This window comes from Oncorhynchus clarkii, unplaced genomic scaffold, assembly GCF_045791955.1.
Source record: "Oncorhynchus clarkii lewisi isolate Uvic-CL-2024 unplaced genomic scaffold, UVic_Ocla_1.0 unplaced_contig_8368_pilon_pilon, whole genome shotgun sequence".
Taxonomy (NCBI): domain Eukaryota; kingdom Metazoa; phylum Chordata; class Actinopteri; order Salmoniformes; family Salmonidae; genus Oncorhynchus; species Oncorhynchus clarkii.
The window spans coordinates 60185-87500 of NW_027260807.1; the positions used below are offsets into that span (position 1 = coordinate 60185).

Below are 27316 nucleotides of genomic sequence, written 5' to 3' on the forward strand. Positions count from 1 at the left end.
GAAAACCGGTTCCTTTCAGCTCGTCAGGGACAGAGGAAAACCGGTTCCTTTCAGCACGTCAGGGACAGAGTAAAACCGGTTCCTTTCAGCTCGTCAGGGACAGAGGAAAACCGGTTCCTTTCAGCACATCAGGGACAGAGGAAAACCGGTTCCTTTCAGCACGTCAGGGACAGAGGAAAACCGGTTCCTTTCAGCACGTCAGGGACAGAGGAAAACCGGTTCCTTTCAGCACATCAGGGACAGAGGAAAACCGGTTCCTTTCAGCACGTCAGGGACAGAGGAAAACCGGTTCCTTTCAGCTCGTCAGTGACAGAGGAAACCCGGTTCCTTTCAGCACATCAGGGACAGAGGAAAACCGGTTCCTTTCAGCACGTCAGGGACAGAGGAAAACCGGTTCCTTTCAGCTCGTCAAGGACAGAGGAAAACCGTTTCCTTTCAGCTCGTCAGGGACAGAGGAAAACCGGTTCCTTTCAGCTCGTCAGGGACAGAGGAAAACCGGTTCCTTTCAGCACATCATGGACAGAGGAAAACCGGTTCCTTTCAGCACGTCAGGGACAGAGAAAAACCGGTTCCTTTCAGCTCGTCAGTGACAGAGGAAACCCGGTTCCTTTCAGCACATCAGGGACAGAGGAAAACCGGTTCCTTTCAGCACGTCAGGGACAGAGGAAAACCGGTTCCTTTCAGCTCGTCAAGGACAGAGGAAAACCGGTTCCTTTCAGCTCGTCAGGGACAGAGGAAAACCGGTTCCTTTCAGCACATCAGGGACAGAGGAAAACCGGTTCCTTTCAGCACATCAGGGACAGAGGAAAACCGGTTCCTTTCAGCACATCAGGGACAGAGGAAAACCGGTTCCTTTCAGCACGTCAGGGACAGAGGAAAACCGGTTCCTTTCAGCTCGTCAGGGACAGAGGAAAACCGGTTCCTTTCAGCTCGTCAGGGACAGAGGAAAACCGGTTCCTTTCAGCTCGTCAGGGACAGAGGAAAACCGGTTCCTTTCAGCACGTCAGGGACAGAGTAAAACCGGTTCCTTTCAGCTCGTCAGGGACAGAGGAAAACCGGTTCCTTTCAGCACATCAGGGACAGAGGAAAACCGGTTCCTTTCAGCACGTCAGGGACAGAGGAAAACCGGTTCCTTTCAGCACGTCAGGGACAGAGGAAAACCGGTTCCTTTCAGCACATCAGGGACAGAGGAAAACCGGTTCCTTTCAGCACGTCAGGGACTTGATTCAAATCACCACAAGACCTTTCCTCCCTCCACCTCAGATTCATTAACTTCAAATATAAATGTATCAGTCAATCTGAAGATTAACGTTGAAGTGAAGTAGAAATAATTAAATAGAGAGATATCAGTCAATCTGAAGATTAACGTAGAAGTGAAGTAGAAATAATTAAATAGAGAGATATCAGTCAATCTGAAGATGAACGTTGAAGTGAAGTAGAAGTAATTAAATAGAGAGATATCAGTCAATCTGAAGATGAACGTTGAAGTGAAGTAGAAATAATTAAATAGAGAGATATCAGTCAATCTGAAGATTAACGTTGAATTGAAATATATATCCTTAAACACCTAAAAGTGAATTTTCTTGAAAGAAAAATACACACAAACCACTTACTTCACAGTTAAATGTATAATGTTTTAATGAAAGGCATTGGCATTGAGATGTTGATAATCCATTTATTCTCTCTCTTCCTTCCAGCGCGACCTCTGACCCGAATGACCTTGACCACGCCTACCATCGTGGCCCGCCCCCAGAAGCGTAAGATGACTGTGGCAACATGCCTCTCGGCCAATGGGAAGCCTCAGAGCGTGATCAAGTGGGACACGAGGCTGAAGGGTGAGGCCACGTTCCAGGAGACACAGAACAGCAACGGCACGGTGACCGTCCGCAGTAACTATGTGGTCGTGCCAAGCAGAGAGACACACAAACAGAAACTCACCTGCATCGTAACCTACCGCAACGAGAGGATTACCGACAGTGTCGTGCTCAACGTGCAGTGTGAGTTATCGCCGTTATTTTCATGTCAATCATTCAATTTTTTGGGACATGTCGTCCCATTGAGGTTGGTATACCTGTTTATTTAACCATGTAGTCCCATTGAGGTTAGAACACCTCTATATTTAACCATGTAGTCCCAATGAGGTTAGAATGCCTCTATATTTAACCATGTAGTCCCAATGAGGTTAGAATACCTCTATATTTAACCATGTAGTCCCAATGATGTTAGAATACCTCTATATTTAACCATGTAGTCCCATTGAGGTTAGAATACCTGTTTATTTAACCATGTAGTCCCATTGAGGTTAGAATACCTCTATATTTAACCATGTAGTCCCAATGAGGTTAGAATACCTCTATATATACCATGTAGTCCCAATGAGGTTAGAATACCTCTATATTTAACTATGTAGTTCCAATGAGGTTAGAATACCTCTATATTTAACCATGTAGTCCCATTGTGGTTAGAATACCTCTATATTTAACCATGTAGTCCCAATGAGGTTAGAATACCTGTTTCCCAAGGGAGAGTTGATTTTAAATGCACTCACAGCACATCAACAAATCAACACACTTTACTAAGAGAAACACAGTGTAAATAGAAGCTTAACGTGAAAGACTATCAGAGTCCAAAATGTGTCGTAGACAGTTCAGTTTGAAGATAAAACGACTTCTCCAGTAGAAATCCCCGATCACACTTGAATTACTGGGGCATCTGAAACGCCACCCTATTCTCTATTTAGTGCACAACTGGTCTGGTCATTAGTAGTGGACTAAATAGGGAATAGGGTGTAATTTAGGAAGCATGTCATTAGTTAATATTAGTACCATTCACTGCTCTGTTCTGTCTGTTCTGCTCTATTCTGCTGTGTTCTGTCTATTCTGCTCTGTTCTGTCTGTTCTGCTCTATTCTGCTGTGTTCTGTCTATTCTGCTCTGTTCTGTCTGTTCTGCTCTATTCTGCTCTGTTCTGCTCTATTCTGCTCTATTCTACTCTGTTCTGTCTATTCTGCTCTGTTCTGTCTATTCTGCTCTGTTCTGTCTTCTGCTCTATTCTACTCTGTTCTGTCTGTTCTGCTCTATTCTGCTCTGTTCTGTCTATGCTGCTCTGTTCTGTCTATTCTGCTCTGTTCTTCTCTATTCTGCTCTGTTCTGTCTGTTCTGCTCTATTCTACTCTGTTCTGTCTATTCTGCTCTATTCGACTCTGATCTGTCTGTTCTGCTCTATTCTGCTCTGTTCTGTCTATTCTGCTCTGTTCTGTCTATTCTGCTCTATTCTACTCTGATCTGTCTGTTCTGCTCTATTCTGCTCTGTTCTGTCTATTCTGCTCTGTTCTGTCTATTCTGCTCTATTCTACTCTGTTCTGTCTATTCTGCTCTATTCTACTCTGTTCTGTCTGTTCTGCTCTATTCTGCTCTAGTCTACTCTGATCTGTCTATTCTGCTCTGTTCTGTCTGTTCTGCTCTATTCTGCTCTGTTCTGTATATTCTGTTCTGCTCTGCTCTATTCTGTTCTGTCTGTTCTGCTCTATTCTGCTCTGTTCTGTCTGTTCTGCTCTATTCTGCTCTGTTCTGTCTATTCTGTTCTGCTCTGCTCTATTCTGTTCTGTCTGTTCTGCTCTATTCTACTCTGTTCTGTCTGTTCTGCTCTATTCTGCTCTGTTCTGTTCTGCTCTGTTCTATTATGTTCTGCTCTATTCTATTCTGTTCTGCTCTGTTCTGTTCTGTTCTATTCTGTTCTGCTCTATTCTGCTATATTCTGCTCTGTATTGCTCTATTCTATTCTGCTCTATTCTACTCTGTTCTGTCTGTTCTGCTCTATTCTGCTCTATTCTACTCTGTTCTGTCTATTCTGCTCTGTTCTGTCTATTCTGCTCTATTCTACTCTGTTCTGTCTGTTTAGCTCTATTCTGCTCTGTTCGGTCTATTCTGTTCTGCTCTGCTCTATTCTGTTCTGTCTATTTTGCTCTATTCTACTCTGTTCTGTCTGTTTTGCTCTATTCTGCTCTATTCTACTCTGTTCTGTCTATTCTGCTCTGTTCTGTCTATTCTGCTCTATTCTACTATGTTATGTCTGTTCTGCTCTATTCTGCTCTGTTCTGTCTATTCTGTTCTGCTCTGCTCTATTCTGTTCTGTCTGTTCTGCTCTATTCTGCTCTGTTTTGTCTATTCTGTTCTGCTCTTCTCTGTTCTGCTCTGTTCTGTTCTGTTCTGCTCTGTTCTATTCTGTTCTGCTCTGTTCTGTTCTGCTCTGCTCTATTCTGCTCTGTTCTGTCTATTCTGCTCTATTCTACTATATTCTGCTCTGCTCTGTTTTGGTCTGCTCTATTCTGCTCTGTTCTGTCTATTCTGCTCTGTTCTACTCTGTTCTGTCTATTCTACTCTGTTCTGTCTGTTCTGCTCTATTCTGCTCTGTTCTGTCTATTCTGTTCTGCTCTGCTCTTTTCTGTTCTGTCTGTTCTGCTCTATTCTGCTCTGTTCTGTCTATTCTGTTCTGTTCTGTTCTACTCTTCTCTGTTCTGCTCTGCTCTGTTCTATTCTTTTCTGCTCTGTTCTATTCTGCTCTATTCCATTCTGTTCTGCTCTGTTCTGTTCTGTTCTGTCTATTCTGCTCTGTTCTGTCTATTTTGCTCTATTCTACTCGGTTCTGTCTGTTCTGCTCTATTCTGCTCTATTCTACTCTGTTCTGTCTATTCTGCTCTGTTCTGTCTATTCTGCTCTATTCTACTCTGTTCTGTCTGTTTAGCTCTATTCTGCTCTGTTCGGTCTATTCTGTTCTGCTCTGCTCTATTCTGTTCTGTCTATTTTGCTCTATTCTACTCTGTTCTGTCTGTTTTGCTCTATTCTGCTCTATTCTACTCTGTTCTGTCTATTCTGCTCTGTTCTGTCTATTCTGCTCTATTCTACTATGTTTTGTCTGTTCTGCTCTATTCTGCTCTGTTCTGTCTATTCTGTTCTGCTCTGCTCTATTCTGTTCTGTCTGTTCTGCTCTATTCTGCTCTGTTCTGTCTATTCTGTTCTGCTCTTCTCTGTTCTGCTCTGTTCTGTTCTGTTCTGCTCTGTTCTATTCTGTTCTGCTCTGTTCTGTTCTGCTCTGCTCTATTCTGCTCTGTTCTGTCTATTCTGCTCTATTCTACTATATTCTGCTCTGCTCTGTTTTGGTCTGCTCTATTCTGCTCTGTTCTGTCTATTCTGCTCTGTTCTACTCTGTTCTGTCTATTCTACTCTGTTCTGTCTGTTCTGCTCTATTCTGCTCTGTTCTGTCTATTCTGTTCTGCTCTGCTCTTTTCTGTTCTGTCTGTTCTGCTCTATTCTGCTCTGTTCTGTCTATTCTGTTCTGTTCTGTTCTACTCTTCTCTGTTCTGCTCTGCTCTGTTCTATTCTGTTCTGCTCTGTTCTATTCTGCTCTATTCCATTCTGTTCTGCTCTGTTCTGTTCTGTCTATTCTGTTCTGTTCTGTCTATTCTGCTCTGTTCTGTCTGTTCTGCTCTATTCTGTTCTGTTCTACTCTGTTCTGTCTGTTCTGCTCTATTCTGTTCTCTTCTGTTCTGCTCTGTTCTATTCTGTTCTGCTCTGCTCTATTCTGTTCTGCTCTGTTCTGTTCTGCTCTGCTCTATTCTGCTCTGTTCTGTCTATTCTGCTCTATTCTACTCTATTCTGCTCTGCTCTGTTCTGGTCTGCTCTATTCTGCTCTGTTCTGTCTATTCTGCTCTATTCTACTCTGTTCTGTCTGTTCTGCTCTGTTCTGTCTATTCTGCTCTATTCTACTATGTTCTGTCTGTTCTGCTCTATTCTGCTCTGTTCTGTCTATTCTGTTCTGCTCTGCTCTATTCTGTTCTGTCTGTTCTGCTCTATTCTACTCTGTTCTGTCTATTCTGCTCTGTTCTGTTCTGCTCTGTTCTGTCTATTCTGCTCTATTCTACTATATTCTGCTCTGCTCTGTTTTGGTCTGCTCTATTCTGCTCTGTTCTGTCTATTCTGCTCTGTTCTACTCTGTTCTGTCTATTCTACTCTGTTCTGTCTGTTCTGCTCTATTCTGCTCTGTTCTGTCTATTCTGTTCTGCTCTGCTCTTTTCTGTTCTGTCTGTTCTGCTCTATTCTGCTCTGTTCTGTCTATTCTGTTCTGTTCTACTCTTCTCTGTTCTGCTCTGCTCTGTTCTGTTCTGTTCTGCTCTGCTCTATTCTGCTCTGTTCTGTCTATTCTGCTCTATTCTACTCTATTCTGCTCTGCTCTGTTCTGGTCTGCTCTATTCTGCTCTGTTCTGTCTATTCTGCTCTGTTCTGTCTATTCTGCTCTGTTCTGTCTATTCTGCTCTATTCTACTCTGTTCTGTCTGTTCTGCTCTATTCTGCTCTGTTCTGTCTATTCTGTTCTGCTCTATTCTACTCTGTTCTGTCTGTTCTGCTCTATTTTGTTCTGTTCTGCTCTGTTCTATTGTGTTCTGCTCTGTTCTGTTCTGCTCTGTTCTGTTCTGCTCTATTTTGTTCTGTTCTGCTCTGTTCTATTCTGTTCTGCTCTGTTCTGCTCTGTTCTATTGTGTTCTGTTCTGTTCTGTTCTGCTCTGTTCTGCTCTGTTCTGCTCTGTTCTATTCTGTTCTGCTCTATTCTGTTCTGCTATATTCTATTCTGTTCTGCTCTGTTCTGTTCTGCTCTGCTCTATTCTGCTCTTTTATGTCTATTCTGCTCTATTCTACTGTATTCTGCTCTGCTCTGTTCTGGTCTGCTCTATTCTGCTCTGTTCTGTCTATTCTGCTCTATTCTTCTCTGTTCTGATTTGTTCTGCTCTTCTCTGTTCTGCTCTGTTCTGCTCTATTCTGCTCTGCTCTGATCTGCTCTATTCTGTTCTGTTCTGTTCTTCTCTATTCTGTTCTCTTCTGTTCTGCTCTGTAATGCTCTGTTCTGGTTTGCATGTGGTATACTAGCATAGTGATGTAGAACATCATTCACCGTTGTCCTGTCATAACACAGTCAGTGTTTTCCGTTAGCCCCGACCGTCGGCTAATCATCCGGCTACCGACTAATTTTCAGCTGGCTACTTTTTCCACATCCTATTAGCCAGGCAACTTTTTATTTAAAAGTTTCAATCCACTAGTCCGTCGACCCCTCTCCCGCTAGAATTAACAATATGCATCTTCTAGCATTCTATTCTTAGGATAGGTGCCTGTCAGTCACAAAGCCAGCGATTACAGGGAAACGCAGTCTGTCCCTCTTCCCTGTACAATTTGTGTACGATGTGGTTGGTTGCAGTCAAATGTCTTTACAAGGAGGACGAAGAAAGAGTGTGATGCTCGTGAATTTGCACGTCCCACGTAATATAGGTGGTAACGATGAGTCAATCCACGACTTAGCCAAATTATTGTTTTCTGGCATTGTCCTTTATTTTGTGTAGCCGTTAGCGATGATGCTAATAAAAAACCATCTTCTGACAGATGGAAAGGCTTTCCCAAAAACCTTCTCTGTAAATGTTAACTACAAAGTAGCTGATATAATGATTATTTTCATAAATCCAGTGGGTATTTGTTTTGCAAACTCTACTATTGCTTAAACACTGCTAAACAACAGCCTCTTGTTAGGTGTTCATTAAAGTGCAGCTTCACCCAAAAATATAAATTGATCAGATTTTTCAAAAGTGGTCTCAGGATGTGGTTCTCAGGATGTGGTTCTCAGGATGTGGTTCTCAGGATGTGGTTTAAGCATTTTTGTGGACTTAGAACTTACAATGTTGTTGTTTTTCTATTAAAAAGTGTGATTTTGAGAGTGACACCTAAATAAAATTGGAAAAACTTAAACCTAGAAAAACAACAAGGAGAAAACGGAATGTGGGAAAGAACAAAATGGAATCAGGCAAAAAATAAAACTGATTTTGTATGGCCTACCTAATAATGTTTTTGAATTCATATAGAGGGTGGTGATCTCTAGGAGTGGTGTGGTGACCTCTAGAGAGTGGTGTGGTGATCTCTAGAGGGTAGTGTGGTGATCTCTAGAGGGTGGTGATCTCTAGAGGGTGGTGTGGTGATCTCTAGAGAGTGGTGTGGTGATCTCTAGAGGGTGGTGTGGTGATCTCTAGAGGGTGGTGTTGTGATCTCTAGAGGGTGGTGTGGTGACCTCCTAGAGGGTGGTGTGGTGATCTCTAGAGGGTGGTGTGGTGATCTCTAGAGGGTGGTGTGGTGATCTCTAGAGGGTGGTGTGGTGATCTCTAGAGGGTGATGTGGTGACCTCCAGAGGTTGGTGTGGTGATCTCTAGAGGGTGGTGTGGTGATCTCTAGAGAGTGGTGTGGTGATCTCTAGAGGGTAGTATGGTGACCTCTAGAGGGTAGTGTGGTGACCTCTAGAGGGTGGTGTGGTGATCTCTAGAGGGTGGTGTGGTGATCTCTAGAGGGTGATGTGGTGATCTCTAGAGAGTGGTGTGGTGATCTCTAGAGGGTGGTTTGGTGATCTCTAGAGGGTGGTGTGGTGATCTCTAGAGGGTGGTGAGGTGATCTCTAGAGGGTGGTTTGGTGATCTCTAGATGGTGGTGTGGTGACCTCTAGAGGGTGGTGTGGTGATCTCTAGAGGGTGGTGTGGTGATCTCTAGAGGGTGGTGTGGTGATCTCTAGAGAGTGGTGTGGTGATCTCTAGAGGGTGGTGTGGTGACCTCTAGAGGGTGGTGTGGTGATCTCTAGAGGGTGGTGTGGTGATCTCTAGAGGGTGGTGTGGTGATCTCTAGAGAGTGGTGTGGTGATCTCTAGAGGGTGGGGTGGTGATCTCTAGAGGGTGGTGTGGTGACCCTAGAGGGTGTTGTAGTGTGATGATCTCTAGAGGGTTGAGTACTGGGACAGTCACAGTGAATGGCGTGAATGGAAGACATAAGGACTTTTCACAGTACTGAGCCAAACAGAGCTGACCCTAACGAAGTTGAACTGTTTTGGCATGGTTACATAGTCGCTTGAACCATTTAGGAGAAGGACTGTGACAAAATACTGTGGGCTAGCACAGTAACATTCAGGTCGACCCTATATGGCCAATCTGACAAGACTGTACTGACACCATCTCTCTCCCCCTGACAGATGAACCGGAGGTGAAGATCGAGGGTTTTGATGGTAACTGGTACCTGAACCGTCAGGACGTCAGCCTCACCTGCAACACTGACGCTAACCCCCCTGTCACCGTCTACCAGTGGAAACTGTAAGTCTAAAACTCCACACAGGGATGAAGCTTCTTTTTACTGTCTATGTTCATGTTCAAGTTGTCTGTTTGAAAGCGGTAGAAGAAGAAGTATCTTCTCCACAATTAACAGCACGGAGGCTCAAACAGAAGGAGAAGAGGATTCATATTGTCTTAGGGTGTGTCCAAAATATCCCCTGTGCTCAATCCCCTGCTCTGGTCAACACTATTCAGGGAATAGCTAATATTTGCCAGCATCATACCACCCTGCATACCACCCTGTGTCCACTGCTGGCTTGCTTCTGAAGATGAGCAGGGTTGGTCCTGGTCAGTCCCTGGATGGGAGACCAGATGCTGCTGGAAGTGGTGTTGGAGGGCCAGTAGGAGGCACACTTTCCTCTGGTGTAAAAATAATACCCCAGGGCAGTGATTGGGGACATTGCCCTGTGTAAAGTGCTGTCTTTCAGATGTAATGTTAAATGGGTGTCCTGACTCTCTGTGGTCAGTAAAGATCCCATGGAACTTATTGTTGGGGTGTTAACACTGGTGTTTTTTAAAAATCCCGATATGACATTCATACCATCATGGCCACCTAATCATCCCCATCTTAAAATTGGCTCATTCATCTCCTCTCCCCTGTAACTATTCCCCAGGTCGTTGCTGTAAATGAGAATATGTTCTTAGTCAACTGACCTGGTTAATTAAATTAACTATTTGTGCCTCGGTTCAATCAATCAATCAATCAATCAATCAATCAAATGTATTTATAAAGCCCTTCTTACAACACTGCTCTGTTCTACTCTGTCATAACATCAAGTGGATGTGTAGCTAACACACATTCTCCAGAACCCTGTTAAATACTCAATTCAATTTACTGCTGCAATGGAGCTGCCACAAAGTTGGGAATTTATGATAAATACTTGTGTTATTATGGTCTGGTAACCGTTTTTATTCCACGTTTCCAATCTGGGTTTCAAAAGCAGAAAGCCATGCTGGAAATCTATCAACATAACTCTACCTCCTCTTTCTCTGTCTTCATCAACCTTTCATTCATGTGTTTCAGTTGCTTTACACACCAGTGTATTGATGATGGTAAGGTGTGAGATGGGAGCCTAGGCAAAGTCTATCTATCTTCAGTATCTACACTATCTATACTATCTACAGTGGCTTGCGAAGGTATTCACTCCCCTTGGCATTTTTCCTATTTTGTTGCCCTACAACCTGGAATTAAAATTGATTTTTTGGGGGGGTTTGTATCATTTGATTTACACAACATTTGAAAATGCAACATATTTTTTATTGTGAAACAAACAAGAAATAAGAAAAAAACAGAACACTTGAGCGTGCAAACTATTCACCCCCCAAAGTCAATACTTTGTAGAGACACCTTTTGCAGCAATTACAGCTGCAAGTCTCTTGGGGTATGTCTCTATAAGCTTGGCACATCTAGCCACTGGGTTTTTTGCCCATTCTTCAAGGCAAAACTGCTCCAGTTCCTTCAAGTTGGATGGGTTCCGCTGGTGTACAACAATCTTTAAGTCATACCACAGATTCTCAATTGGATTGGGTTCTGGGCTTTGACTAGGCCATTCCAAGACATTTAAAGGTTTCCTCTTAAACCACTTGAGTGTTGCTTTAACAGTATGCTTAGGGTCATTGTCCTGCTGGAAGGTGAACCTCCGTCCCAGTCTCAAATCTCTGGAAGACAAACTGGTTTCCCTCAAGAATGTCCCTGTATTTAGCACCGTCCATCATTCCTTCAATTCTGACCAGTTTCCCAGTCCCTGCCGATGAAAAACATCCCAACAGTGTGACTCTGCCACCACCATGCTTCACTGTGGGGATGGAGTTCTCTGGGTTATAAGAGGTGTTGGGTTTGCCCCAGACATAGAATTTAACTTTATAGACAAAAAGCTCAATTTAGGTCTTGTCTGACCAGAGTACCTTCTTCCATGTGTTTGGGGAGTCTTCACATGCCTTTTGGCAAACACCAAACATGCTTGCTTATTTAGTTCTGGCCACTCTTCCCTAAACATGTTTGCTCTTCCCCAAACATGTTAGCTTATTTATTTCTGGCCACTCTTCCCTAAAGCCCAACTCTGTTGAGTGTACGGCTTAAAGTGGTCCTATGGACAGACACTCCAATTTCTGCTGTGGAGGTTTGCAGCTCCTTCAGGGTTATCTTTGGTCTCTTTGTTGCCTCTCTGATTAATTCCCTACTTTCCTGGTCTGTGAGTTTTGGTGGGCGGCCCTCTCTTGGCAGGTTTGTTGTGGTGCCATATTCTTTCCATTTTTTAATAATGGATTTAATTTGCTCCATGGGATGTTCAAAGTTTCTGATAATTTTTTATAACCCAACCCTGATCTGTACTTCTCCACAAATTTGGACCTGACCTGTTTGGAGAGCTCCTTGCTGTTCATAGTGCCGCTTGCTTGGTGGTGTTGCAGACTAGGGCCTTTCAGAACAGGTGTATATATACTGAGATCATGTGACACTTAGATTGCACACAGGTGGACTTTATTTAACTAATTATGTGACTTCTGAAGGTGGTAATATTTTACATCAGATCTTATTTAGGGCTTCATAGTAAAGGGGGTAAATACATATTTTTTTTGAATCTATCTACAGTGGGGGAAAAAGTGAGGCAAAAAAGTATTTAGTCAGCCACCAATTGTGCAAGTTCTCCCACTTAAAAAGATGAGAGAGGCCTGTAATTTTCATTATACGTACACTTCAACTATGACAGACAAAATGAGAAAAAAAATCCAGAAAATCACATTGTATGATTTTTTATGAATTTATTTGCAAATTATGGTAGAAAATAAGTATTTGGTGAATAACAAAAGTTTATCTCAATACTTTGTTATATACCCTTTGTTGGCAATGACAGAAGTCAAACGTTTTCTGTAAGTCTTCACAAGGTTTTCACACAGCAGGAAGCTTGGTCACGGAAATCAGAAAAGCAATAAAATTAACCGTTTACCTTTGATTATCTTCTGATGTTTTCACTGACGAGACTCCCAGTTAGACAGAAAATGTTCCTTTTGTTCCATAAAGATTATTTTTATACCCAAAATACCTCCGTTTGTTTGTCACGTTATGTTGAGAAATCCGCCGGAAATAGCGGTCACGGCAACGCCGGAAAAAATTACACATTATATTCACACCTTAGGGAATACGTAGAAAAAGGAATCTGGTTGCCCAAAGGGGTGCATAGGAACACAACGGTTTCAAAACATGAGTCACTTCCTGATTGGATTTTTCTTAGGCTTTCGCCTGCAATATCAGTTCTGTTATACTCACAGACAATATTTTGACAGTTTTGGAAACTTTAGAGTGTTTTCTATCCTAAGCGGTAAATTATATGCATTTTCTAGCATCTGGTCCTGAGAAATAGGCGGTTTACTTTGGGAACGTTTTTCCAAAAATAAAAATAGTGCCCCCTAGTTTCAAGAGGTTAAATGTATTTGGCTAAGGTGTATGTAAACCTTCCGACTTCAATCACAAGACATTATGAAATCTGTGTACACAAACAACAAGTGTGCAGTTAAAATTGGCAAAAACACACATTTATTTCCACAGAGCCGTGGGGTGAGACAGGGATGCAGCTTGAGCCCCACCCTCTTCATCATATACATCAATGAATTGGCGAGGGCACTAGAACAGTGTGCAGCACCCGGCCTCACCCTACTAAAATCTGTAGTCAAATGTCTGCTGTTTGATAATGATCTGGTGCTTCTGTCACCAACCAAGGAGGGCCTACAACAGCACCTAGATCTTCTGCACAGATTCTGTCAGACCTGGGCCCTGACAGTAAATCTCAGTAAGACAAAAATAATTGTCTTACAAAAAATGTCCAGTTGCCAGGATAACAAATACAAATTCCATCTAAACACCAGCACCACAGGTAACTTCCACAAAGGTGTGAACTATCTGAGAGACAAGGAACGAAGGGCATTCTATGCCATCAAAAGGAACATAAAATTCAACATACCAATTAGGATCTGGCTAAAAATACTTGAATCAGTTATAAAACCCATTGCCCTTAATGGTTGTGAGGTCTGGGGTCCGCTCACCAACCAAGGCTTCACAAAATGGACAAACACCAAATTGAGACTCTGCATGCAGAATTCTGCAAAAAATATCCTCTGTGTACAACGTAGAACACCAAATAATGCAGGCAGAGCAGAATTAGGCCGATACCCGCTAATTATCAAAATCCAGAAAAGTGCCTGATAAATTCTACAACCACCTAAAAGGAAGTGATTCCCAAACCTAACATAACAAAGCCATCACCTACAGAGAGATGAACCTGGAGAAGAGTCCCCTAAGCGAGCTGGTCCCGAGGCTCTGTTCACAACCACAAACAGACCCCACAGAGCCCCAGGACAGAAACACAATTAGACCCAACCAAATCACGAGAAAACAAAAAGATAATTACTTGACACATTGGAAAGAATTAACAAAAAATCAGAGCAAACTAGAATGCTATTTGGCCCTGAACAGAGTACGCAGTGGCAGAATACCTGACCAGTGTGACTGACCCAAACTTAAGGAAAGCTTTGCCTATGTACAGCCTCAGTGAGCATAGCCTTGCTATTGAGAAAAGCTGCCATAGGCAGACCTGGCTCTCAAGAGAGGACAAGCTATGTGCACACTGCCCACAAAATGAGGTGGAAACTGAGCTGCACTTCCTAACCTCCTGCCAAATGTATGACCATATTAGAGACACATATTTCCCTCAGATTACACAGACCCAAACTCCCATATCTACTGATTTTGATAAAACTGATTTTGATAAACTCCCATATCTACTGGGTGAAATTCCACAGTGTGCCATCACAGCAGCAAGATTTTTGACCTGTTGCTACAAGAAAAGGTCAACCTGTGAAGAACAAACACCATTGTGAATTCAACCAATATTTATGTTTATTTATTTTCCCTTTTGCACTTTAACTATTTGCACATCGTTACAACACTGTATAAAGACGTGATATGACATTTGAAATATATGTATTATTTTGGAACAGTTGTGAGTGTAATGTTTACTCTTCATTGTTATTGTTTTTTCACACATAGAGAGGGAGAGAGACTGAGAGAGAGACTGAGAGACAGAGAGAAAGAGAGAGAAAGAGACAGAGAGAGAAAGAGAGACTGAGAGAGAACGCGAGAAAGAGAGAGACAGAGACAGAGACTGATAGAGAGAAAGAGAGAGAGACTGGGAGAGAGAAAGAGAGAGAGACTGAGAGAGAGAGAGGGAGACTGAGAGTGAGAAAGAGAGAGAGACTGAGACTGAAACTGAGAGAGAGAGAGACATAGAGACAGAGCGAGAGAGACAGAGAGACTGAAACTGAGAGAGAGAGACTGAGACAGAGAGTGAGAGGGAGACAGAGAGAGAGACACGGAGACTGAGAGAGAGAGAGAGAGAGAGAGAGATAGAGAGAGAGAGAGAGAGAGAGAGAGTGACTGAGAGATGTATAGACAAGGGGGCATGCTGGGTGACAGATAGGAAGGGACATTGCTTCGGTTTAACAATACTCTAAATGTGTTGTGAAGTTTCCCCCTGGGCTGGGGCGGAACACACACGCTCTCTCTTTCTCTCACACACGCTCTCTCTCTCTCTCTCTCACACACACACACACACACACACACACACACACACACACACACACACACGCACACACGCACACACACACAATCTCTCGCTCACACAAACACACGATCTCTCTCACACACACACATGCACGCACGCTGTCGTGGAAATTTCCTCTATTTACCAAATCATGGGAGCAAACCACACACACAAGTCAGAGTTAGTTATCACAAAGTCCATTTTTAATTATATGAGCTCTATCACAACCCTGTGACTCTCAGATCAATTCAGTGTCTATCAATGAATTCTCTGAGAGCCCCCTCTACATTGCAACTGAGATCCTTTAATAGCATAGATCCACCCCCCCCCCCCCCCCCAGACGACATGACAAACCACAGGTCTTAGGAACTTACACAAAGAAAATACTTTACTTCAGAAAGGAGTATCCCCTAGCCAGACAGAGTTGGCTATAAATTATCGTTCAGTTTGGTCTCCTAAACAAAGCTCTTATTTCGTCCTTGGTACAAAATGGTACCAAGACATTACCCCCACCCTATGATATATATCAAATTGTCATTTAGATACAACCAATTCTAAATACAACCAATCCTGGACAAGCTCACTGAGAGGAGAGTAACTGGCACACAGACACAGTGGAGCAAAAGATATGTTTACACATGATGGCACCTTGACCTCTCCCCTCTCTGCGGCCCGAACAACGCACACACTGAGATTCATCAGTCTTTCCCTGCTCTACTTTCGATCCTGTAGTTTATCAACCCAGGTTCTGTAACACTGTAGTTTATCAACCCAGGGGTTGTAACACTGTAGTGTATCAACCCAGGTGTTGTAACACTGTAGTTTATCAACCCAGGTGCTGTAACATTGTAGTTTATCAACCCAGGTGCTGTGACACTGTAGTTTATCAACCCATGTGTTGTAACACTGTAGTTTATCAACCCAGGTGTTGTAACACTGTAGTTTATCAACCCAGGTGCTGTAACACTGTAGTTTATCAACCCAGGTGTTGTAACACTGTAGTTTATCAACCCAGGTGTTGTAACACTGTAGTTTATCAACCCAGGTGTTGTAAGACTGTAGTTTATCAACCCAGGTGTTGTAAGACTGTAGTTTATCAACCTAGGATTTGTAACACTGTAGTTTATCAACCCAGGTGTTGTAACATTGTAGTTGATCAACCCAGGTGTTGTAACACTGTAGTTTATCAACCCAGGTGTTGTAAGACTGTAGTTTATCAACCTAGGATTTGTAACACTGTAGTTTATCAACCCAGGTGGTGTAACACTGTAGTGTATCAACCCAGGTGTTGTAACACTGTAGTTTATCAACCCAGGTGTTGTAACACTGTAGTTTATCAACCTAGATGTTGTAACACTGTAGTTTATCAACCCAGGTGCTGTGACACTGTAGTTTATCAACCCATGTGTTGTAACACTGTAGTTTATCAACCCATGTGTTGTAACACTGTAGACTTTCAGCACTGTAGTCTATTAATCATGTAGTCTAGCATACCTTAATAACATAATATATTTTTTTTACATAATATCATAATATCTTAACATATAAATAACATAATAGCATAATAAAATAACATAATATCATAATAAAATGACATAATAACATAATATAATAACATAATTTCATAATAACATATTAGCATAATACAATGACATAATAACATAATATAATAACATAATTTCATAATAACATAATATAATAACATAATTTCATAATCACGTAATATAATAACATAATTTCATAATAACATATTAGCATAATAAAATGACATAATAACATAATATAATAACATAATTGCATAATAACATATTAGCATAATAAAATGACATAATAACATAATATAATAACATAATTTCATAATAACATAATATAATAACATAATTTCATAATAACATATTAGCATAATACAATGACATACTAACATAATATAATAAAATAATTTCATAATAGCATAATATAATAACACAATTTAATAATAACATATAGCATAATAAAATAACATAATAACATAATATAATAACATAATTTCATAATAACATAATATAATAACATAATTTCATAATAACATAATATAATAACATAATTTCATAATAACATAATATAATAACATAATTTCATAATGACATACTAGCATAATAAAATAACATAATATCATAATAAAATGACATAATAACATAATATAATAACAGAATTTCATAATAACATATTAGCATAATAAAATGACATAATAACATAATATAATAACATAATTTCATAATAACATAATATAAGAACATACTTTCACAATAACATATTAGCATAATAAAATGACATAATAACATAATATAATAACACAATTTCATAATAACATATTAGCATAATAAAATGACATAATAACATAATATAATAACATAATTTCATAATAACGTAATATAATAACATAATTTCATAATAACATAGTATAATAACATAATTTCATAATAACATAATATAATAACATAATTTCATAATAACATAGTATAATAATAACATAATATAATAACATAATTTCATAATAACATAGTATAATAACATAATTTCATAATAACATAATATAATAACATAATTTCATAATAACATAGTATAATAATAACATAATATAATAACATAATTTCATATTTTTTTTATTATTTTTTTTAATTTTTTTTATTTTACCTTTTTTTAACTAGGCAAGTCAGTTAAGAACAAATTCTTATTTTCAATGACGGCCTAGGAACAGTGGGTTAACTGCCTGTTCACGGGCAGAACGACAGATTTATACCTTGTCAGCTCGGGGATTTGAACTTGCAACCTTTCGGTTACTAGTCCAACGCTCTAACCACTAGGCTACCCTGCCGCCTCTACACTCTAACCACTAGGCTACCCTGCCGCCTCTACACTCTAACCACTAGGCTACCCTACCGCCTCTACACTCTAACCACTAGGCTACCCTACCGCCTCTACACTCTAACCACTAGGCTACCCTGCCGCCTCTACACTCTAACCACTAGGCTACCCTGCCGCCTCTACACTCTAACCACTAGGCTACCCTACCGCCTCTACACTCTAACCACTAGGCTACCCTACCGCCTCTACACTCTAACCACTAGGCTACCCTGCCGCCTCTACACTCTAACCACTAGGCTACCCTGCCGCCTCTACACTCTAACCACTAGGCTACCCTGCCGCCTCTACACTCTAACCACTAGGCTACCCTGCCGCCTCTACACTCTAACCACTAGGCTACCTGCCTCCTCTACACTCTAACCACTAGGCTACCCTGCCGCCTCTACACTCTAACCACTAGGCTACCTGCCTCCTCTACACTCTAACCACTAGGCTACCTGCCTCCTCTACACTCTAACCACTAGGCTACCTGCCTCCTCTACACTCTAACCACTAGGCTACCTGCCTCCTCTACACTCTAACCACTAGGCTACCTGCCTCCTCTACACTCTAACCACTAGGCTACCCTGCCGCCTCTACACTCTAACCACTAGGCTACCCTGCCTCCTCTACACTCTAACCACTAGGCTACCCTGCCTCCTCTACACTCTAACCACTAGGCTACCCTGCCTCCTCTACACTCTAACCACTAGGCTACCCTGCCTCCTCTACACTCTAACCACTAGGCTACCTGCCTCCTCTACACTCTAACCACTAGGCTACCCTGCCTCCTCTACACTCTAACCACTAGGCTACCTGCCTCCTCTACACTCTAACCACTAGGCTACCCTGCCTCCTCTACACTCTAACCACTAGGCTACCTGCCTCCTCTACACTCTAACCACTAGGCTACCTGCCTCCTCTACACTCTAACCACTAGGCTACCCTGCCTCCTCTACACTCTAACCACTAGGCTACCTGCCTCCTCTACACTCTAACCACTAGGCTACCCTGCCTCCTCTACACTCTAACCACTAGGCTACCTGCCTCCTCTACACTCTAACCACTAGGCTACCCTGCCTCCTCTACACTCTAACCACTAGGCTACCCTGCCATAATAAAATGACATAATAACATAATATAATAACATCATTTCATAAACACATTATTTAATAATACCATAATAGCATATCAACGAAATGACATAATGTTATGTGTCAGCATTGTTCAGACATTCAATTCCGCTGCTTATTTTTTAACATATGATAATGACATAATATTCCAATAACATAATATCATAATAACATATTAACATATTATCATAATAACATATTATCATAATAACACATGATCATTAACATAATATATTAATAACATATATTAATAACAAACATTAACATAATCGCATAAGATATTGTCATTATCATAACGTAATACCATAATATCATAATGTTGTATATTAATAACATAATATATTTATAACATAGGTTAATAACATAATAACATAATAGCATGTGTTAATACCATATCATAATATGTATATATGTAAATAACATAATATATTCAAAATATAATATCATAACATATAACAACAAACTATATATATTAATAACATAGTATCATAACAACCTACTATATAAATATAAATACATATGTTAATAACATATCATAATATATTAATATACTAGTACCAGTATATATTAATACCAATATAGTGATAATATAATATCATAATATATTAATAACATAATATCCTAATTACATAAAATATGAATACCATATCATAATAACAATGTTTTAATAACAATATATATATATATATATATATATATATATATATATATATATATATATATATATTAATACAATACATCATAATATATTGATTACATAATATCATAATATATTAGAATAACACCATTGTTATTAATAGTTTAATATTGTAATGCCATGTATAAATAACATAATAGCATAACATAATTTATTAATACCATAATATCATAATAACATAATAGTGTAATATAATAATACTATAATATATTAACATATCCTAATATATAAATAACATAATAGCATAACATAATTTATTAATACCATAATATCATAATAACATAATAGTGTAATATAATAATACTATAATATATTAACATATCCTAATATATTAATAACATAATTTGATAGTAACATGATATAATAACATCATATTTAGAAATAACATGGTATCATAATAGCATGATATAATTACATATATTAAAAACATTGTATTATAATAACGTTATATATTAATAACATCATATGTTATTAATTTAACCTTGATTTAACCAGGTAGGCTAAGTTGTTAGCTTTGGGGATAACCAGTACAATATACCTACTGGAGCACGTGCTACTGGGTGGGTGTTGCAATGGTGACCAGTGAGCTGCCTTTGGTGACAAAATGGATGCCACTGTGATAGACTGCATCCAATTTGTTGAGTTGATTGTTGGAGGCTATTTTGTAAATGACATCGCTGAAGTCAAGGATCGGCAGGATAGTCAGCTTTACAAGGGTATGTTTGGCAGCATGAGTGAAGGATGCTTTGTTGCGAAATAGGAAGCCAATTCTAGATTTAATTTTGGATTGGAGACGCTTAATGTGAGTCTGGAAGGAGAGTTTACAGTCTAACCAGACACCTAGGTATTTATAGATGTCCACATATTCTAAGTCAGAACTGTCCAGAGTAGTGATGCTAGGCTGATAGGCGGGTGCGGGCAGCATTCGGTTGAAGAGCATGTGTTTAGTGGCTGAGATGCACCCGTGACCAGCTCGGAAACCGGATTGCATAGAGGAGAAATTATGTTGGGATTTGAAATGTTCGGTGATCTGTTTGTTCACTTGGCTTTCAAAGACTTTGGAAAGGCAGGGTAGGATAGATATAGGTCTGTAACAGTTTGGGTCTAGAGTGTCTCCCACTTTGAAGAGGGGGTTGGCCACGTCCGCTTTCCAATCGTTAGGAATCTCAGACGATACCAAAGAGAGGTTGAACAGACGAGTAATAGGGGTTGCGACAATGGCGACGGATAATTGTAGGAAGAGAGTGTCCAGATTGTGTAGTCCAGCTGATTTAGTAGGGATCCAGATTTTGCAGCTCTTTCAGGACATCAGCTGTAAGGATTTGGGTGAAGGAGAAGCTGGGGGGCTTGGGCAAGTTGCTGCGGGGGGTGCAGAGCTGTTGGCTGGGGCTGGGGTAGCCAGGTGGAAAGTGTGGCCAGCCGTAGAGTAATTCTCATTGAAATTCTAGATTATCGTGGATGTATCGGTGGTGACAGTGTTTGCTATCCTCAGTGCAGTGGGCAGCTGGGAAGAGGTGCTCTTATTGTGCATGGACTTTACAGTGTCCCAGAAGGAGATGCTATTATTCTCCGTGGACTTTACAGTGTCCCAGAACGTTTGGGAATTAGTGCTGCAGGATGCAAATTTCTGTTTGAAAAAGCTAGCCTTTGCTTTCCTAACTGACTGTGTGTATTGGTTCCTGACTTCCCTGAAAAGTTGCATATCACGGGGGCTATTCGAAGCTAGTGCAGTACGCCACAGGATGTTTTTGTGCTGGTCAAGGGCAGACAGGTCTGGAGTGAACCAAGGGCTATATCTATTACTGGTTCTACATTTTTTTAAAGGGGCATGCTTATTTAAGATGGTGATGAAGGCACTTTTGAAGAATGACCAGGCATCCTCTACTGACGGGATGAGGTCAATGTCATTCCAGGATACCCCGGCCAGGTCGATTAGAAAGGCCTGCTCGCTGAAGTGTTTTAAGGAGCGTTTGACAGTGATGAGGGGTGGTCGTTTGACCGCGGACCCATAACGGACGCATGCAATGAGGCAGTGATCAGTGAGATCCTGGTTGAAGACAACATCATATAAAACATAATATTTTAATAACATGGTATCATAAAAACATCATATAAAACATAATATATTAATAACATGGTATCATAATAACATCATATAAAACATAATATATTAATAACATGGTATCATAATAACATCATATATTGTTATATCATATATTGTTATATTGTGATACATGGTATCATAATATCATCATATATTAATAACATGGTATCATAATATCATCATATAAAACATAATATATTAATAACATGGTATCATAATAACATCATATAAAACATCATATATTAATAACATGGTATAACATCATATAAAACATAATATATTAATAATATGGTATAATAATAACATCATATATTAATAACATGGTATCATAATATCATCATATATTAATAACTTGGTATCATAATATCATCATATAAAACATAATATATTAATAACATGGTATAATAATAACATCATATATTACATAATATATTAATAACATCATATCATAATATCATCATATATTAATAACATGGTATCATAATATCATCATATATTAATAACATGGTATCATAATATCATCATATATTAATAACACCATATCATAATATCATCATATATTAATTACATGGTATCGTAATAACATGATATGAAAACACAATGTATTAATAACATCATATCATAATAACATTATATATTAATAACATCATATCATACATAATATGTGGATATTTCAAAGTCTGTGTATGAATGCTGAATAGGAATGCTGCAAGGCTGTCAATGAAATACAAATGAACTATAATGTATTGGCTAAGAGCCAAACCTAGCTTCCATTTGTGATATAAACATTATAGAGCAGAATGAAGTGATGTAGAAAATTCACTCGAAAAATGTAAATAACACTATATCGTTCTGTAGTCCAACATTAATTAGGAAAAGATGACCTCAGCCAGACAGTTAACCAGTTAGACAGCCAACCAGTCATCCAGCCATTCATCCAGCCAGCTAGTCAGCCTGTTAGACAGTCAGCCAGACAGTAAGACATCTAGTCAGCCAGGCAGTCAGAGAGTGAGCCAGTCAGCCAGCCAGTCAGCCAGATAGACAGCGAGCCAGCCAGCCAGTTAGTTCTGCCTGACAGTCAGCTAGACAGCCAGATAGTCAGCCAGCCAGCCAGTAGGTTAGTCAGTCCCAGTAACATTGAGAGAGCCTCAACATCAGACACGCATGTCCGCACGCATGCTGTACCTGTGGATGTGTGGCCTGTACTACAGCGTGACATGATTTTGTCAAATGCAGCATTGCATTGTTTTAGTGCTCTGGCACTGCACAGTGGTTCAGTTTGTCTGTGTAAACTAGCCCTTCCTGAGATGAATAACAGAACAGGGTGTTATTACTAGAAAGGGGAGGAAGAGAAGGGGAGGAGGAGGAGAGTGCTGGGGAAGTGTCACAACCAGTCCAATAGGATCCTCTTCCTCTCATTACCCTCTCTTTCTCAACCAGTCCAATAGGATCCTAGTCCTCTCCTTACCCCCTCTTTCTCAACCAGTCCAATATGATCCTAGTCCTCTCATTACCCCCTCTTTCTCAACCAGTCCAATAGGGTCTTAGTCCTCTCCTTACCCCCTCTTTCTCAACCAGTCCAATAGGATCCTAGTCCTCTCCTTACCCCCTCTTTCTCAACCAGTCCAATCGGATCCTAGTCCTCTCCTTACCCCCTCTTTCTCAACCAGTCCAATAGGATCCTAGTCCTCTCCTTACCCCCTCTTTCTCAACCAGTCCAATAGGATCCTAGTCCTCTCCTTACCCCCTCTTTCTCAACCAGTCCAATCGGATCCTAGTCCTCTCCTTACCCCCTCTTTCTCAACCAGTCCAATAGGGTCCTAGTCCTCTCCTTACCCCTTCTTTCTCAACCAGTCCAATAGGATCCTAGTCCTCTCCTTACCCCCTCTTTCTCAACCAGTCCAATAGGATCCTAGTCCTCTCCTTACCCCCTCTTTCTCAACCAGTCCAATCGGATCCTAGTCATCTCCTTACCCCCTCTTTCTCAACCAGTCCAATAGGATCCTAGTCCTCTCCTTACCCCCTCTTTCTCAACCAGTCCAATAGGATCCTAGTCCTCTCCTTACCCCCTCTTTCTCAACCAGTCCAATCGGATCCTAGTCCTCTCCTTACCCCCTCTTTCTCAACCAGTCCAATAGGATCCTCTTCCTCTCATTACCCCCTCTTTCTCAACCAGTCCAATAGGATCCTAGTCCTCTCCTTACCCCCTCTTTCTCAACCAGTCCAATCGGATCCTAGTCCTCTCCTTACCAGATAACTATATACAGTGTTTCCTCAGGAGTCAGGTGTGTTCTATACCTGCTCAGACCTGTTCTGTACTGGGACCTCTCTCTCTTCTCATAGCTGTGTTTGAACTTGATGGATGAAGAAAGAAATGTGTCCATTAAGTGTTGTTTTGCAGTCAGTGGGTGGTTTCCAAGATATTTGAATTGCTGTTCTGCACGTAGTTAAAGAGGAGGGTGTGGTTGTTATTGTGGTGGGGGGGTATCTCATCCCTTTTATAATGGGTTTAATATAACATATCTCTCTATATGTCTCTCCTCTCTCTCTTTCTCTCTGTCTCTGTCTCTGTCTCGCTCTCTCTCTTCTCTATATCTCTCCTCTCTCTCTGTCTCTGCCTCTCTCTCTCCTCTCTCTCTCCTCTTTCTCTCTATCTCTCTACTCTCTCTCTCTTCTCTATCTCTCCTCTCTGTCTCTCTCTTTCCTCTATATCTCTCCTCTCTGTCGCTCTGTTTCTCTCTCTCTTCTCTATATCTCTCCTCTCTGTCTCTACTCTCTGTCTCTCTCTCTTTATTTATGTTCTCTCTGTCTCTATTATCTCTCCCTTCTCTATATCTCTCCTCTCTGTCTCTCTGTCTCTCTCTCTCTCTTCTCTATATCTCTCCTCGGTGTCTCTCTGTCTCTCTCTCTCTCTTCTCTATATCTCTACTCTGTCTCTGTCTCTCTCTCTCTCTCTCTCTCTTATCTATATCTCTACTCTCTCGCTCCTCTCTCTCTACCTCTCTCTCTATACTCTCTTTGTCTCTGTCTCTCTCTCTACCTCTCTCTCTATACTCTCTTTGTCTCTGTCTCTCTCTATACTCTCTTTGTCTCTGTCACTCTCTCCCTCTCTCTGTGTATCTGTCTCTCTCTCTATACTCTCTTTGTCTCTGTCTCTCTCTCCCTCTCTGTGTATCTGTCTCGCTCTCTATACTCTCTTTGTCTCTGTCTCTCTCTCCCTCTCTCTCTGTCTCTGTCTCTGTGTATCTGTTTCTCCTCTCTATCTCTCTTATCTCTCCCCATTTCTCTTTTATCTCTCTCCCCCCTTTATCTTCTCTCTGTCTCTGTCTCTGTCTTTCCTCTCTCTCTCCACTCTCCCCCCAGGTTGAATGGATCTCTTCCCAGCACCGTGGAGATTCGTAACAACTCTCTAATCTTCAAGGGGGCGGTGACCTACGAGCTAGCTGGAACATACGTGTGTGATGCCACCAATGGGATCGGGACTCGTACAGGTCTGGTCGAGGTTAACGTCACTGGTAGGTTACACACTGCTACAAGCGTCTGCTTCTTCTCTCTGCGCTGGGCTTTTCAGAATGTGTTTCTGGGCTTTTCAGAATGTGTTTCTGGGCTTTTCAGAATGTGTTTCTGGGCTTTTCAGAATGTGTTTCTGAGCTTTTCAGAATGTTTAATTGTTGGACTGCATGGTTAATGCTGAACTGATTCCTCTGGTTGGCTTCCTGGTTAGTTGTTGGACTGCATGGTTAATGCTGAACTGATTCCTCTGGTTGTCTTCCTGGTTAGTTGTTGGACTGCATGGTTAATGCTGAACTGATTCCTCTGGTTGGCTTCCTGGTTAGTTGTTGGACTGCATGGTTAATGCTGAACTGATTCCTCTGGTTGGCTTCCTGGTTAGTTGTTGGACTGCATGGTTAATGCTGAACTGATTCCTCTGGTTGGCTTCCTGGTTAGTTGTTGGACTGGTTTAGGTAGATGCCTGTGGTTTCTCCAGGGCTCTTAAACATAAGGGAAGGTATTTTGCAATCAAAGCTCTCCCTCCCTCCTTGTAGTCACACACACACACACACACACACACACACACACACACACACACACACACACACACACACAGAGAGAGAGAGAGAGAGAGGTGCTCTACCGCACGTTGCGTTGCATGTTGACTCATGTAGTGTTTTAATCCTGTCTGCTTGGTGTGATCTAACAGCTGTAACCTTGACAGCATCCGTTCTTTCTCTTCTGCTGTGCCTTTATCTCACTCTAGTATGACTCAGGACAGAGGTGAAATAGAGGAATCAGTGAAGTCTTCTGTCAGGGGATCATTAGACCATCGGTTTCTGAGAAGAGACAGAGAGAGAGAGAGAGACAGAGAGAGACAGAGAGACAGAGAGAGAGACACAGAGAGAGAGAGTGAGACAGAGACGCAGAGAGAGAGAGACACAGAGAGCGAGAGAGAGAGATAGAGAGAGAGAGACGCAGAGAGAGAGAGAGACGCAGAGAGAGAGACACAGAGAGAGAGAGATAGAGAGAGAGAGAGACACAGAGAGAGAGAGTGAGACAGAGACGCAGAGAGAGAGAGACACAGAGAGAGAGAGAGAGATAGAGAGAAAGAGACGCAGAGAGAGACAGAGAGAGAGACACAGAAAGAGAGAGAGAGAGACAGAGAAAGAAAGAGAGACAGAGAGAGAGAGAGAGACACAGAGAGAGAGACACACAGAGAGAGAGAGTGATAGAGACAGAGAGAGAGACAGAGATGCAGAGAGAGAAACAGAGACACAGAGAGTGAGAGAGACAGAGAGATAGAGAGACAGAGACGCAGAGAGAGACAGAGAGAGAGACACAGAGAGAGAGAGTGAGAGAATTAGAGAGAGAGAGAGATACACAGATAGAAGAGAGACACAGAGAGAGAGAGAGAAAGAGAGAGAGAGACAGAGAGAGAGAGAGAGAAATAAAGAGGGACAGAGAGAAAGAGAGAGAGAGAAAGAGAGAGAGAGTGAGAAAGAATTAGAGAGAGAGAGACACAGATAGAAGAGAGACACAGATAGAAGAGAGACACACAGAGAGAGAGACAGAGACATGAAGCTCTCTACAGGACAGGAAACCGTAGCACTCGTGTTGTACACTGAATGACAAAACCTTAAAGGCCACCTTCCTAATATTGAGTTACAACCTCCCCCCATTTTGTCCTCAGAACAGCCTCAATTCGTAGGGGCATGGACTCTACAAGTTGTCTAAAGTGTTCCACAGAGATGCTAGCCAGTGTTGACTCCAACGCTTCCCACAGTTGTGTCAAGATGGCTGGATGTCTTTTGGGTGGTGGATCATTCTTGATACACACACAAACCGGTGTGCCTGACACCTAATAAAGACACCTAAGTATGTTGTCTTGCTCGTTCACCCTCGGATTGGCACACATACACAATCCATGTCTCTTTCAAGGATGATTTACTTATCCCGTCTCCTCTCCTTGATGTAAGCTGATTGAAATGGATTTAATAAGTGACATCAATAAGGGTGCATAGCTTTCACCTGGTCAGTCTATGGCATGGAAAGAACAGGTGTTCCTAATGTTATGTCCACTCAGTGTATTTAAGCAATAAGGCACCCAGTTTATAATGGCAATAAGGCACCCAGTTTATAATGGCAATAAGGCACCCAGTTTATAATGGCAATAAGGCACCCAGTTTATAATGGCAATAAGGCACCCAGTTTATAATGGGAATAAGGCACCCA

General features: G+C 41.1%; 1 protein-coding gene across 1 annotated transcript in view; it reads left to right on the forward strand.

The window, feature by feature from the left end:
• The window catches only part of LOC139401780 (nectin 1b-like), a 64012-nt gene extending 38702 nt beyond the window's left edge, over window positions 1–25310 (forward strand). The window contains exons 3-5 of the mRNA XM_071145749.1: window positions 1698–1997; window positions 9043–9160; window positions 24953–25310. Coding sequence (XP_071001850.1) covers window positions 1698–1997; window positions 9043–9160; window positions 24953–25277 — 743 coding nt within the window. The 3' untranslated portion in view covers window positions 25278–25310. The remainder of the gene's footprint in view (window positions 1–1697; window positions 1998–9042; window positions 9161–24952) is intronic.
• Window positions 25311–27316: the final 2006 nt, after the last annotated feature.